The 14,144-nt window shown below is 44.4% G+C and overlaps 1 protein-coding gene across 6 annotated transcripts in view; it reads right to left on the bottom strand.

Moving 5' to 3' along the window:
• DZIP1L (DAZ interacting zinc finger protein 1 like) overlaps positions 1-14,144 on the bottom strand; it is a 60,760-nt gene that overhangs the window by 14,409 nt on the left and 32,207 nt on the right. For 5 of the 6 annotated variants that reach the window (XM_060395433.1, XM_042236662.2, XM_027960100.3 and 2 more), the window contains 5 exons: positions 13,390-13,518; positions 5,525-5,587; positions 4,027-4,167; positions 1,596-1,626; positions 203-256 (listed from right to left, as the gene is read on the bottom strand). In XM_060395433.1, the coding sequence (XP_060251416.1) occupies positions 203-256; positions 1,596-1,626; positions 4,027-4,167; positions 5,525-5,587; positions 13,390-13,518 (418 nt within the window). The remainder of the gene's footprint in view (positions 1-202; positions 257-1,595; positions 1,627-4,026; positions 4,168-5,524; positions 5,588-13,389; positions 13,519-14,144) is intronic. The other variant, XM_027960125.3, reaches the window with a different exon arrangement.

Here is a 14,144-nt window from a genome sequence, read left to right as displayed (position 1 = left end):
GATCCTCTCCGAGCAAGGGAGAACCAGGAAGTTGCACATGTGTGCCTTCGTGTCACATGCCTGACAAGCACAGGGTGCTTAAGAAATATTTACTGCATATCCCTAGTTTCCTGCAACCAGATTCAGGCAGTCAGATCCAGTTAAGTAGAGACAAACTCAACAACGAAGAGGGCAGCCCCCAGGGGAGAAATCGGAGCCTCACCTTCCTCGGAAGAGTCCTCATCTGTGTCCACAGCCTTCGGGCCTTCACAGATCCCTGAGGAGAGCAGCAGTAATTAGTGTCTCCAGGGCCTTGGGCCCCATCCCCACCTCAGAGAAGAGCTAGGACAGCATGTGAGTGCAGGCCAGAAACAGCAAGGACCTGAGTCGGTCCTCTAGCAGACAGAGGCAGGATGAAGCAGTGGGCACAACCATGACCTGGGAGGCGGAAAGATCAGAGTCCACATTCCAGCTCTGCCCCTCACGAGCTGCCCATGACAGAAGTCCTTGAACTTCACTAAGCCTCACGCGCCTCTTCTAGAAAGTGAGGACAGTCATACCTGCCCCACACTAAAGTGTGGGGACAAAGTGCTGAGACAATGGATCTGAAGTCTATGACACACAGCTCTCATTAATGGCCCACCCCAGCCCTGGGCTTCCCAGGTGGCTCAGTGGTATTAAAAAAAAAAAAAAAGTTGGCTTGCCAATACAGGAGACGCAAGAGATGCGTGTTCGATCCCTGGGTTGGGAAGGTCTCCTAGAGTAGGAAATGGCCTACCCACTCCAGTATTCTTGCCTGAAGAATTCCATGAACAGAGGAGCCTGGTGGGATCACAGAGTCGGACGTGACTGCGCAACTGAGTACACGCCCACGCCCCAGCCCCAGCCCTCAGATCACAGTCATAGAACGGTGCCTCTCTGAACTGGTTGCAAGACTGCAAAAGAAACATCTAACCTCAAGGCAGAGGCTGGGGAAGAGGTGTGGGTTTGCCAGAAAAGGCAGAAGGGAAGCTACAGGCATAGGGCAGCAGAGGTGGGGTGGAGTCGGAAGGGCTCACAAGGGGCTAGCCAGGTCCTCCAAGCAGGCTGGTCCCCCATAGGTTACTGTCGCCCTCTAGACATCAGCACCTGCATCTGTCAGACACGCACACGAAGAAGCACGCACGCAAGACGAGGCGGGCAGACTGTCTAAACAGGCATATTCAGAGATTTGGGGTCCACTTGCTGCAAGATGGAAACCAGGTAAAGTTGGATGGACCTGAACCACACTTGTGAATTAGAAAGAGCCTTTTAATGAGCCCTGCCACTCCATCCATCATCTCCCGCCCAGGATTCTCACCCCCCGCCCGACCTCATGAGACCCTGTCCTACAGAGAAGAGCAGGCCAGGCAAGAAACCCTGCTTCCTGCACAGAATGCCTTCAGCAAGAACCCAGGCTGGAGCCCTGTCTGTCCCGGAAACAAGCATCTTCTCACCCTCCCTGTCCAGCCAGAGAGCCTGACGCCACAGGTCCCCAAGCAGCTGCCACCATCCTCATCCTATACATTGACTGGTATAGCATGACAGAGACAGGAGAGGGGACCAGAGGCAGGAGAGACAGGAGACAACAGACTTACCCTCCACCTTCTGGAGAGACATGGCCTGCATCTGCAAAGACATGGAACAAAGCAGGTTACAGGCAGCAGGGGGCTCTGCTGTGAGCAGTCAGGCTGCCCAGCTCTGTGAAGAAGGGACGGCCAGTGTTTCCACACCATCCCCTGGGAGATGGAGCTCAGAATACTCTGCCCCGGCCCCGCAAGACACCTCCTGCTGTGCAGATGTGAGGGCATGGCGCCAAGATTGAACAGTGGCAATCAGGTTGGCACCAAGCTCCATTTGCCCATGGTGGGGAGGCAAGAAGGCCCCTCTATGCAAGGAACCCCCCATGCAAGCAGAGGGACATAAGCACACAAGTAACCTCAGCCAGGACAAAGGAGGCGCCCTCCTGAGATGTGGGCCTCTGAGCTGAGTGCTCCCTGGGGGGAAGGGGGCATGATGTGAACAGCCACTGACTCTCTGCTCAGCCCCTCTTTTCCAGGAAGTGCCTCTGCTTCCTCGGTTTACATAGTCACAGCCAGGACAGCCCCTTGTGACTATGTGACCCCGACACCACAGCCATAGCTGACTGTCCAGGTTTGGGCAGAGAATTCTGGATTGGTAACATGTCAACTCAAGAGCTCTGGGCAGCTAACTGGTTTGAGTTTTTGTTTGTTTCTTTTCCACATGGGGCAGACATGGAGTAGAAGCTGGCCTTCAAAGGGAAAATCAAAACAGTTACAGAAAAAGGAACAGAGACATATCACAGAGCAATGACTTGACGACATTTCACGTCTTTGGATTCAGTTCATTCCTAGACTAGCTGTTGTGCTGCCTTGAGCTTTCTGAGACACTTTGTCAAACCTTATGACAAATCTCCTTTTCTGCTTAGGCGTGAGTTGTTTTTCACTCCTTACTGATGAATGATTCATCCAATGTCCATTTCTATTCCTCCTTTGCTTATCTCTATCCTAGAAAGTATAAAGCTAATTATTTCTTTTCTAACCTCCCTCACAACTATAGGGTCCACAGTTTTGGCTAGTAAAATATAAGTAGAAGCCTTGAGAAGAGCCTTTCATCAACTTTTTCCATTGAATATGGTTGTGATGGTTGGGGCTATGGCAGCCACCTTGCAATCATCCGAGTCAAGCATAAGTCAGTATGCTAAAGTGAAAATGAAAGTGTTAGTCGCTCAGTCACTGACACTTTGTAACCCCATGGACTATAGCCCATGAGGCTCCTCTGTCCGTGGGATTCTCCAGGCAAGAATACTGGAGTGGGTTGCCATTCTCTTCTCCAGGGGAATCTTCCTGACCCACAGATCAAACTGAGGTGTCTCGCATAGCAGGCAGATTCTTTACCATCTGAGCCATCAGGGAATATGCTGAAGATGGCAATTAAAAAAATAATAACAATAGTCTAGAATACCAATGGCATAATGTTGCTGCTAAATCAAGTGTGACCTCTTTTGGTGTTACAATAAAAATAAACACCAGTTAACCTATTCTGTTATTTTTAGCCAGTGGGTTCCTAACTGAAACGACTATAAATAAGAATTCTGGTAACCAAAGAAGGAAACCTCCGGGCAACTACAGCTTTGAAGAGCTAAATGTGTTAGGGGAAGTAGTAAAGAAAAGCAGCAAGGAGGTGGGTTAGATATGTTGACGGCTAGAAGAGCAGAAGGGCACAAATAGCAAGAGGTATAGGAACAGTGGATTAGACAGTGACAGTGGTGCTCCGCCCAGGAAAGCTATGGGGAGGGTGGTTCACAGCAAGGACCTGAGGCCACAGCAGGGCCCAGCTGGGGACAGATACACATCTCCACCGACCTGGGGCTCAGAAAGGGGAGCTGCACCTGGGCTGGGCAGAGAATGATCCACTATTAGATGAAGAGTCAGAGGGGCGAGTTTTAGCAGAAGGGTGCTTAGTAAGTGATGCCTTCTCGTCATACTAGCTTATCTAACAACCTCCTCAGAGGCTGTTAACTTATGAAAAAGGAATTAGTTAAGAAATGGTGTCTGAGAACACAGTGAAAGGAGCACAGGCTTCGCATGCCACCTACCTGGCTAGGGTTGACTCTCACCCCTGCCATTTATAACACGCACTGTGTAGACTCAAGTGAGGTGCTTAAGTTCTCCAGCCTGTCTCATCCTCTGTCAAAGGAAGCTGGGGAGAAGGCAATGTCCACCTTGAAAGGCAGCAGTGAGCTTTACATGGAGGAATAAGCAAAGTATCAACCAGGCGCTGGCATTCACATGGTCTCTGCTGGTACTGTGAACCCACCAACACAGCCCCTAAGGACAGCAGTCACGTCCTCCACACCCTCATCGCTTTCTGCCCCTCAAGTCTGAAGACTCTTCCCTCTCCTAACTAATGAGACTGGAGCCAACAAGTCCAAGAGACTCTAAGGAGACCCTCACAGGGAAGGAGTCTATGGCTCCAGGTCTTGACTGGGAGGAGGGACATGCCTACCATCTCCTCCTGGGAGGCAATGAGCCTGGCTTGTTCCTGGAGCTGGGCGCGGAGGGCATGGATCTGGCGCTGGGTCTGGGCGGCTGCTTTCCTCTGATCCTGAGACAGGGTAGCCTGGAGCCTCTCGTTCTGCTCCCGCAGCTGGTGGCACAGGGTGACTGGTCAGTCACATGTCTGCAGGGACCTCTGAGAGCTCAGTGCCTGCAGGACCTGTACCAGCAGGCAAACGCTGGCCCGAGCTTCACCTGAAATAGGTGGAGGGTTTCCAGACCTGGGCGAGCAGCTTTCTAACAAGACTGACTGCCTTCCTGTTTGAGGACGTGTTAAGTGGTACTTGAGGAGAATTGAGTGCAGGCCCCTCGGCTTAGGGCAAAGGCCCTCTGTCAGGTGTGTAACCCACAGGAGGACAGTCAGGTTAAGTTGAGGTCATTCAAAAATCATCAAATGGGTGCTTTTAGGTGAAGACAAAAGATGAAGGAAATGTGGTTACAAGCTACCTCTGATGTAAGAGCAGAGAGAAAATGACACCACTTATTTCTGCATAAAGAACCTCTAGAAGAATACAAGAAAACAATAAAAGTGGTCACCGGCAGGGTGGGTGTCGGGGACAGGTAGATGGAAATGGAGCAGAAGTGAGACTTTACTCCATGAACCTTAATATAGTTCTTCTGCTCTTTGGAATAAACTTGAGTGCATTTCCCATTTTTGAATTTTTCAAATAAGATAAACCTATCGGGGACTTCCTCAGTGGTCCAATGGTTGAGACACTCTAATCCCAATGCAGGGGCCAAGCGTTTGATCCCTGGTCAGGGAACTAAAATCCCACAAGCTGCATGGAACAACCGAAAAATAAATACATAAAGATTTTTTTAAAAAGATAAACTTGTCAGAGGGGAACCACTTGAATGGGGGGCCATCCATCATACACCAGACTCAGATCTAAGCACCTTTACCTTCTAAGCTTTCTGAAGCAGAACCTAGGGCTCTTCTTAACTGGCTTCATCCTCCACTTGCCTTCTCCTCAGGGACATTTTTATAGAAGCTGGTTTCTCTGTCCTGAGGACTACTGCTCTCTCCTCACTGGTCTCAGTGTCTGAACCCTTCTATTTGAGCTGCCCCTGAACTATCGCTGAGGTCCACAACCACCTGGATCTCTCCTGGGTGAGGTTTCAAAGGAAGGCCCAAACACTGAATGACCAGGCAATTCTCTGAGTTTTATAGCACAGCCCTACTTAGAGAGCCTTAAGGGGTCACTGAAGAGGAATCCATGGAGAAAGGATGTGCTGGATTCAGAAGAGAAGGCCAAGAGGCCCCTGCTCCCAGCCAGGGAAGCAGCCCTCTGGGCCCTTTGTGTATTGACAGGGTCAGCAATGGGGAACCGTATCAGCAACAAAATATCTGCCAACCAGTTCAAGGCAGGGGGCAAAGGATGGGGAGGTGAAGGATGAGAGGAAGTCGTGGGAAACTAGGCTCCCCAAGACAGTCCAGTGAGACCTACCTCTCTCTTCTGAGCTGCGTGCTCCTCTTGCAGTGCCTTCATTTTCCTCCTCCATTCTGTTTTCTGAAAAAGATTAAATGCTTATCAAATGGGCCCCTCTAGTTATTAAAATATAGTACAAAGCTAAAAGAATTAAAATGTACTGGCTCACAGAGTCAGCAGACAGAGCAGTGAATAGACTAGAAAGCCCAAAGATAATAAGCCCAAAGGTGCGGGGGAGGCGGGGCAGGGGCGGCGGCTGCGGTGGGGGAAATGGAATCTACTCTGGGGGGAAGATGCATTATTGACAAATGGTGTTCAAACAAGTAGTTAACTACTTGAACTTGGATTGCAAAAAAATAGGAACTTGTATCCTTATTTCACATCTTAAATGTAAACAAATTCTAGGTGGTCAAATATTTCATCTTAAAAAATGTAAGAGATGTCAGCAAGATGATGGACTAGTAGGTTCCAGTTCTCAAACTACCCACAGATGAGAATACCTTTATGAGAGCTCGGGAATCCAGCTAGAGGTCCTAGCACCTCAATGAAGCAAAAAAATCCAAGAGTGGATACACTGAAGAGGGGAAGAACAGTTTCACCTTATCCATATTACCCCTCACCCAAGATAGCACAGCTCAGTGCTAAGAAAGAACCCCTCAGCCCACAATCTCTCCCACAAGGAAAGTGAGTGCAAGTGAGCACCCGACTGCCCAGGGCTTGAAGGATGCTGCCCAGGAGCCCCACTTTTGTCTCACTCCACCAGAGCTGAGGGAATCAACATAGCTGAACCGGTTTTCAGCGCTGGCACACAGATCTCAACGCCAGCTTCAGATCCTACTGGCTAGCTTGTGGACACCAGAAGGGGTGGAGGAAGAGAAGGAAAAGGGTAGACTATTTGTACGCAATCAAAGTTCAGTTGTTTCCAGCTTAAAATAGAGTGCTGTAATTATAAAATGTTTTATGACTGGAAAAGGTCAGTTTTCATTTCAATCCCAAAGAAAGGCAAGGCCAAAGAATGTTCAAATTACCATACAATTGCACTCATTTCATATGCCAGCAAGATTATGCTCGAAATCCTTCAAGCTAGTCTTCAGCAGTACATAAACTCAGAAATTCCAGATGTATAAGCTGGATTTATAAAAGGCAGAGGAACCAGATATCAATTGCCAATATACACTGGATCATAGAAAAAGCAAGGGAATTCCAAAAAAAAATCTACTTCTGCTTGATTGACTGTTAAAAGCCTTTGAGTGTATGGATCACAAGAAACTGTGGAATATTCTTAATGAGATGGGAATACAACACCACTTTACCTGCTTCCTGAGAAACCTGTATGCAGGTCAAGAAGCAACAGTTAGAACCAGACATGGAACAACAGACTGGTTCAAAACTAGGAAAGGAGTATGTCAAGACTGTATATTGTCACCCTGCTTATTTAATTTATATGCAGAGTACATCATGTGAAATACCAGGCTGGATGAATCACAAGCTGGAATCAAGGTTGCTGGGACAAATATCAATAACTTCAGATATGCAAATGATACCACTTTAATGGCAGAAAACAAAAGAGGAACTAAAGAGCCTCTTGATGAAGGTGAAAGAGAAGAGTGAAAAAGCTGGCTTAAAACTCAACATTCAAAAATGGTATCTGGTTCCATCACTTCATGGCAAATAGATGGGGAAAAGTGGAAATAGTGACAGATTTCATTTTACTGGGCTCCAAAATCACTGTGAATGGACTGTAGCCACAAAATTAAAAGACACTTGCTCCTTGGAAGAATAGCTATGACAAACCCAGACAATGTATTAAAAAGCAGAGACATCACTTTGCTGACAAAGGTCCATATAGTCCAAGCTACGGTTTTTTTCAGTAGTCACGTATAGATGTGAGAGCTGGACCATAAAGAAGGCTGAGCACCAAAGAACTGATGCTTTCAAACTCTGGTACTGGAGAAGACTCTTGAGAGTCCCTTGGACACCAATAAGATCGAACCAGTCAATCCTAAAGGAAATCAACTCTGAATATTCATTGGAAGGACTGATGCTGAAGCTGAAGCTCCAATACTTTGGCCACCTAATGTGAAGAGCTGACTCATTGAAAAAGACCCTGATGCCAAGAAAGACTGAGGACAAGAGGAGAAGGGGGCTATAGAGGATGAGATGATTGGATGGCATCACTGACTCAATGGACATGAGTTTGAGCAAACTCAGGGAGATAGTGAAGGACAGGGAAACCTGACCTGCTGCAGTTCACGGGGTCGCAAAGAGTTGGACATGACTTAGTGATTGAACAACAACAACAAATACTAATTATAAAAGAAAAACTGTAGCAAATAAACTACAGAGAAAGATAAAGGAATCAAAGTATACACACACACACACAAAAAAAATCATCAACTCACAAAGAAAGACAGCAAGAGAGAAAGAAAGGGACAAAGTAACTGCAGGACAGTCTGAAAACAACAAAATGGCCAACAGCAAATCCTTTTTTATCAGTAATTACTTTGCATTTAAATGGACTAAATTCTCCAACCAAAAGATATAAAGTGGCTGAATGAATTTTAAAAACAAGATCCAACTATATGCTGCCTACAAAAGACCTAGCTTTAAGGGCACATATAGGCTAAAACTGAAGAGATGAGAGAAGACATTTCAGCAAATAGTAAACAAAAGAGAACAGTAGCTATATTTATATCAGACAAAATATACTTTAAGTCAAAAATTGTTATAAGAGACAAAGAAGGTCATTATATAATGATAAAGGGGTCAGTTAATCAGGAGGATATAAAATTATAAATATACAGTCAGTCCTCCATATCAATGGATTCCACATCTATGTATTCCACATCCAGGACTCAATTAACTGTGGACTGAAAATATTTGGAAAAAAATTCCAGAAAGTTCCAAAAGCAAACTTGAATTTGCTTCATGCTAACAAATATGTACAGATCATTTACGTTATAGTCACAATAAGTTACATAAAATTTACATTGTAATTAGGTTTTATAAGTAATTTATAAATTATGTAAAGAATTTTAAAATGATGTTTGTGAGTTACATGCAAAATATAAGGGACTTGAGTATCTGAGAATTTTGGCATCCATAGAGGTTCCTGGAACCAGTCTCCTATGGATGGATACTGAGGGATGGCTACGTATTTACACAACATAGGAGCATCTAAACATATAAAGGAAATATTAACAGAAATGAAGGGAGACACAGACAGTAACACAGTAACAGTAGAGGATTTCAATACTCCACTTTCAGCAATGGATATATCATCCAGACAAAATCAATAAGTAAACAGTGGACTTGAACAACACTATAGAACAAGTGGGCTGAACAGGCTTGTTCAGTCCATAAATAGAATATTCTATCCAAGTAGCAGAATACACATTCTCCTCAAATGCCCAAAGCTATTCCCCAAGATAGATCATAAAACAAAGTTTTGCTAATTTAAACTTGAAATCGTATCAGGTTAATCTTTTCCAACCACAAAGTTATGAAACTAGAAGACAAATAAACGGAGATATTTCATGCTCATGGATGGAAGAATATTGTTAAAATACCCTTACAATCCTAACATATCTATTCAGTCCTAAAATTCACATGAAATCACATAGCCAAAGCAATCTTGAACAAGAAGACAAAACTAGAAGCATCACTTCCTGATGTCAAATTATATTACAAAGCTATAGTATTTAACAGTATGGTAGTGGTAATAAAAACAGACACATAGACCAATGGAACAGAAGATGAAACCCAAAATTAAACCCACGTATGTACAGTCAACAAATCTTTGACAATGGCACCCAGGATACAAAATAGAGAGAGGAGTCTCCTCAGTAAATGGTATTGGGAAAAATGGATATCGACATGCAAAAGAATGAAACTGGACCAATACCTTACACCACACACAAAAATCAACTCAAAATGAATTAAAGACTTAAATGGAAGATCTGCAACTCTAAAACTCCTAGAATAAAAGAGAGACATTGATCTTATCAATGATATTTTTTGGATGTGATACCAAAGGCACAGGCAACAAAAACAAAAATAAAGAAACAGGACTAAAGTTTCTACATAGTAAAGAAAACCATCAACAGATGAAAAGACGACTTAAAAAACGGGATAAAATATTTGCAAACCGTGCACTTCATAAGGAGTTCATCTCTAAAACAGAAGGAACTCATACGACTTAATAGCAAAAAAAAAAAAAAAAAAAAATAAACAACCCAATTGAAAAGTGGACAAAGGGACTAACTACACATTTCTCCAAAAAAGACCTTCAAAGTGTCAACAGATATATATTTTTTAAAGTAACAAAAAATAACAAATGGCAAAGATACGGAGAAAGGGAAATGTTTTACAGTGTTGGTGAAAATGTAAGTTGGCACAGTCATTGTAGTAAAACAGGATGGAGAACTCCTCAAAAAAGTTAAAAACCAAGAGAGTTACTCATTTTCCCCAGTGAGTCTCCCCATGTTTCCATGAGGTATACTTGTTAATAAACTTGTTTGGTTTTCTTAGAACTACCAAATAATCCAGTGATCCCACTTCTCAATATTGATTCAAAGGAACTGGAGTCAGGATCTCAAAGAGAGGCCCACACTCCCATGTTCATTGCAGCATTACTCACAGTAGCAAAATACGGCTACATTTACCCCCAAACTCAATGAGTTACAGACATTACATACGCACAGCTTTTTACATGTCAATCGTACCTCAGTGAGGTAACATAGATGAATGAATGAATGGATGAGCAAACTACAAAAAAAGAAAAGAGAGCATTTTTTTCTGGCCCCACTGCACAGCTTATAGGATCTTAGTTCCCCAACCAGGGATCAAACCTGGGCCCCTGGCAGTAGAAGTATTGGAGTCTTAACCACTGGACCAGGAATATTTTCTTTTCAAATCTCAGAGTGGCTATAAACAAAAAAGATTGATAATTTGATCATTTTGACCACATAAACATTATTAATTTTGCATGGTCAAAAACCATGATCAACAAAGTTTAAGGACAACAGGAAACGGGGTGAAATGGCCACAGGAGCAACGAAGAGTTGGGTTAATTTCCATCTGTTACACAAACACACAAATTGGTAAGGGAAGCAACAGGAAAAATGGGATGTGAATGGAGTTCATAGAAGAAGAATGCTTTTTAAGTTTGAAATTTGTGAAACATCAAGCGGTTGGAAACATTAAGCTCTTTCTTAATGGTCTTGGAGAGAAGCAGCAGGACAGTGTGATTTAACAACAGTGTAAATTGCCCTTCCTTGCTGTGGAATTATCAGTGAGACAGACCATATATAACTGGATTGATGCAAGTTTCAGCCAGTGGAAGCCAAGCCACCTCCTCCCAGCCAGCGAGAGCAAACGGTGCATAAGTCTTCCCCGCTCCATCTCCAGTGGCCTCATGTTGGCAGAGGCAAATCAACCATAGTGGGAATATTTTACCACAGAAAATGACAAATGCTGCAAATCAAAGCTTTCTTAGTTCCAGTCAACCGGTTGTTAAATATTTACCATCATACCATTCCAGACAGCCTGGAATGTGAAGTCAAGTGGGCCTTAGGAAGCATCACTACGAACAAAGCTAGTGGAGGTGATGGAATTCCAGTTGAGCTATTTCAAATGCTAAAAGATGATGCTGTGAAAGTGCTGCATTCAATATGCCAGCAAATTTGGAAAACTCAGCAGTGGCCACAGGACTGGAAAAGGTCAGTTTTCATTTCAATCCCAAAGAAAGGCAATGCCAAAGAATGCTCAAACTACCACACAATTGCACTCATCTCACATGCTAGTAAAGTGATGCTTAAAATTCTCCAAGCCAGGCTTCAGCAATACGTGAACCGTGAACTTCCTGATGTTCAAGCTGGTTTTAGAAAAGGCAGAGGAACCAGAGATCAAATTGCCAACATCCGATGGATCATGGAAAAAGCAGAGTTCCAGAAAAACATCTATTTCTGCTTTACTGACTATGCCAAAGCCTTTGAGTGTGTGGATCACAATAAACTGTGGAAAATTCTGAAAGAGATGGGAATACCAGCCCACCTGACCTGCCTCTCAAGAAACCTGTATGCAGGTCAGGAAGCAACAGTTAGAACTGGACACAGGACATCAGACTTGTCCCAAATAGGAAAAGGAGTACATCAAGGCTGTATATTGTCACCTTGCTTATTTAACTTATATGCAGAGTACATCATGAGAAACGCTGGGCTGGAGGAAGCACAGGCTGGAATCAAGATTGCCAGGAGAAATATCAATAACCTCAGATATGCAGATAACACCACCCTTATGGCAGCAAGTGAAGAACTGAAGAGCCTCTTGATGAAGGTTAAAGAAGAGAGTGAAAAAGTTGGCTTAAAGCTCAACATTCAGAAAACGAAGATCATGGCATCCAGTCCCATCACTTCATGGGAAATAGATGGGGAAACAGTGGAAACAGTGGCTGACTTTATTTTTCTGGGCTCCAAAATCACTGCAGATGCTGATTGCAGCCATGAAATTAAAAGACACTTACTCCTTGGAAGGAAAGTTATGACCATCATATACAGCATATTAAAAAGAAGAGACATTACTTTGCCAACAAAGGTCCATCTAGGCTATGGTTTTTCCTGTGGTCATGTATGGATGTGAGAGTTGGACTACAAAGAAAGCTGAGTGCAGAAGAATTGATGCTTTTGAACTGTGGTGTTGGAGAAGACTCTTGAGAGTTCCTTGGACTGCAAGGAGATCCAACCAGTCCATCCTATAGGAAATCAGTCCTGGGTGTTCATTGGAAGGACTGATGTTGAAGCTGAAAGAAACTCCAATACTTTGGCCACCTGATGTGAAGAGCTGACTCATTTGAAAAGACCCTGATGCTGGGAAAGATTGAATGCAGGAAGAGAAGGGGAAGACAGAGGATGAGATGGTTGGATGGCATCACCAACTCAATGGACATGGGTTTGGATGGACTCTGGGAGTTGGTGATGGACAGGGAGGCCTGGCATGCTGCGGTTCATGGGGTTGCAAAGAGTTGGACATGACTGAGTGACCGAACTGAACATTAGATACATGCCAAATATCTTCAAAGCCAAGAGACTGTCACACTTTCAAAGAATAGTTTTCAACTGTGTTGGACTCAAAGTGAGGACAAGGTTCCAGTAAGATACATGGCTGAATGTATTTTCAAAAAACTCCCCGGCAAATCTGACACTGCACACTAGAACGTCACCAGCCACACCTGAGAACTCTAAGAACCCTACTCTATGCTTTCATTAATTGGCACAAGGTCTGAAATGATAGAACTGTGATGTCTTTAATCTCCCTAAATCACTTTGCCAACAAAGGTCCAAATAGTCAAAGCTGTGGTTTTTCCAATAGTCAATGTATGGAAGTGAGAGTTGTACCATAAAGAAGGCTGAGCACTGAAGAATTGATGCTTTTGAACTGTGGTGTTGGAGAAGACTCTTGAGAGTCCCTTGGACTGCAAGGAGATCCAACCAGTCCATCTTAAAGGAAATCAGTCCTGGGTGTTCACTGGAAGAACTGATGTTGAAGCTGAAACTCCAATACTTTGGCCACCTGATGCGAAGAGCTGACTCATTGGAAAAGACCCTGATGCTGGCAAAGACTGAGGGCAGGAGAAGGGGGCAACAAAGGATGAGATGGTTGGATGGTATCACCAACTCAATAGACATGAGTTTGAGCAAACTCTGGGAGATGAAGGACAGGGAAGCCTGGCATGCTGCAGTCCATGGGGTCGCAAAGAGTCAGACAGAACTAAGGGACTAAACAACAGCAACCACCCTAAAACCAGGGTGAAAACAAGAAACACTGTTGCAAGACAGCACATTTCTTGCCTGGTTCAGGAAGAAAGGCATGGGACCTCGGCTCACCTGAATTTCCATCTTCTCCTTCAGAGCCCAGAGCTCCTGAGCCTGCCTGAGTCTCTCCTCGGGCTCCTCATCCCGCAGGGACCCCAGGTTGGACTTCATCATATTGTGGGACTGCAGTGCCTGCAGCTTCTGGAAAGGCCAAAGTGTAGTTTCATTCCGATGAAGATCTAATTGTGACATTGTCTTTTATACCCTGAGCAGTGTCAGAAGGGCATACTTACCCCAACCACAAGGCCCCAACTTGAACTTACTGGGTATCTGCATGCCTGCAAATATTCCCGAAAGTCCATACTCCCCGTCACTACGGTTCTCCTGAAAGCTCAGCTGTTGCACAGGAGAAGAAAATCCCATGGAAGAACACAATTCAAGAGTGTCATTTCCATTGCACTGAAATTCTGCTATACTTCAAGCCCAAAACTTCTGACAGCTTTCCCATTTCCTCCTCAGTCTCAAATAGGCTAAAGAGAATCAGACTCTCAGAGCCATGAGGAGGGTCTCTGGCATTCCAGACCACTCCCTGAGGACTCCTGCTCCTCCTCCAACAAAGCAAAAAATCTTGGCTGTCACCAAGAAGGCCTGGCTTTTCACAGCTTGGAGTCATGTCACCAATGCCTAGTGAGTGCTTCCTGAGCTAACAGTTCCTGAGCTAATGTGAAGGAAAAGGTAAGGAAAAGTGGATCAAAGAGAAGATACCTTTCCACCTCCTCCCCATAGTTATATTTTTAAATATATCACTACTGTAGTGACAAAAGCAA

This window comes from Ovis aries, chromosome 1 (genome assembly GCF_016772045.2).
Source record: "Ovis aries strain OAR_USU_Benz2616 breed Rambouillet chromosome 1, ARS-UI_Ramb_v3.0, whole genome shotgun sequence".
NCBI lineage: Eukaryota > Metazoa > Chordata > Mammalia > Artiodactyla > Bovidae > Ovis > Ovis aries.
The sequence above is the reverse complement of the archived record's forward strand: the minus strand, read 5'-3'. Positions and strand labels throughout refer to the sequence as shown.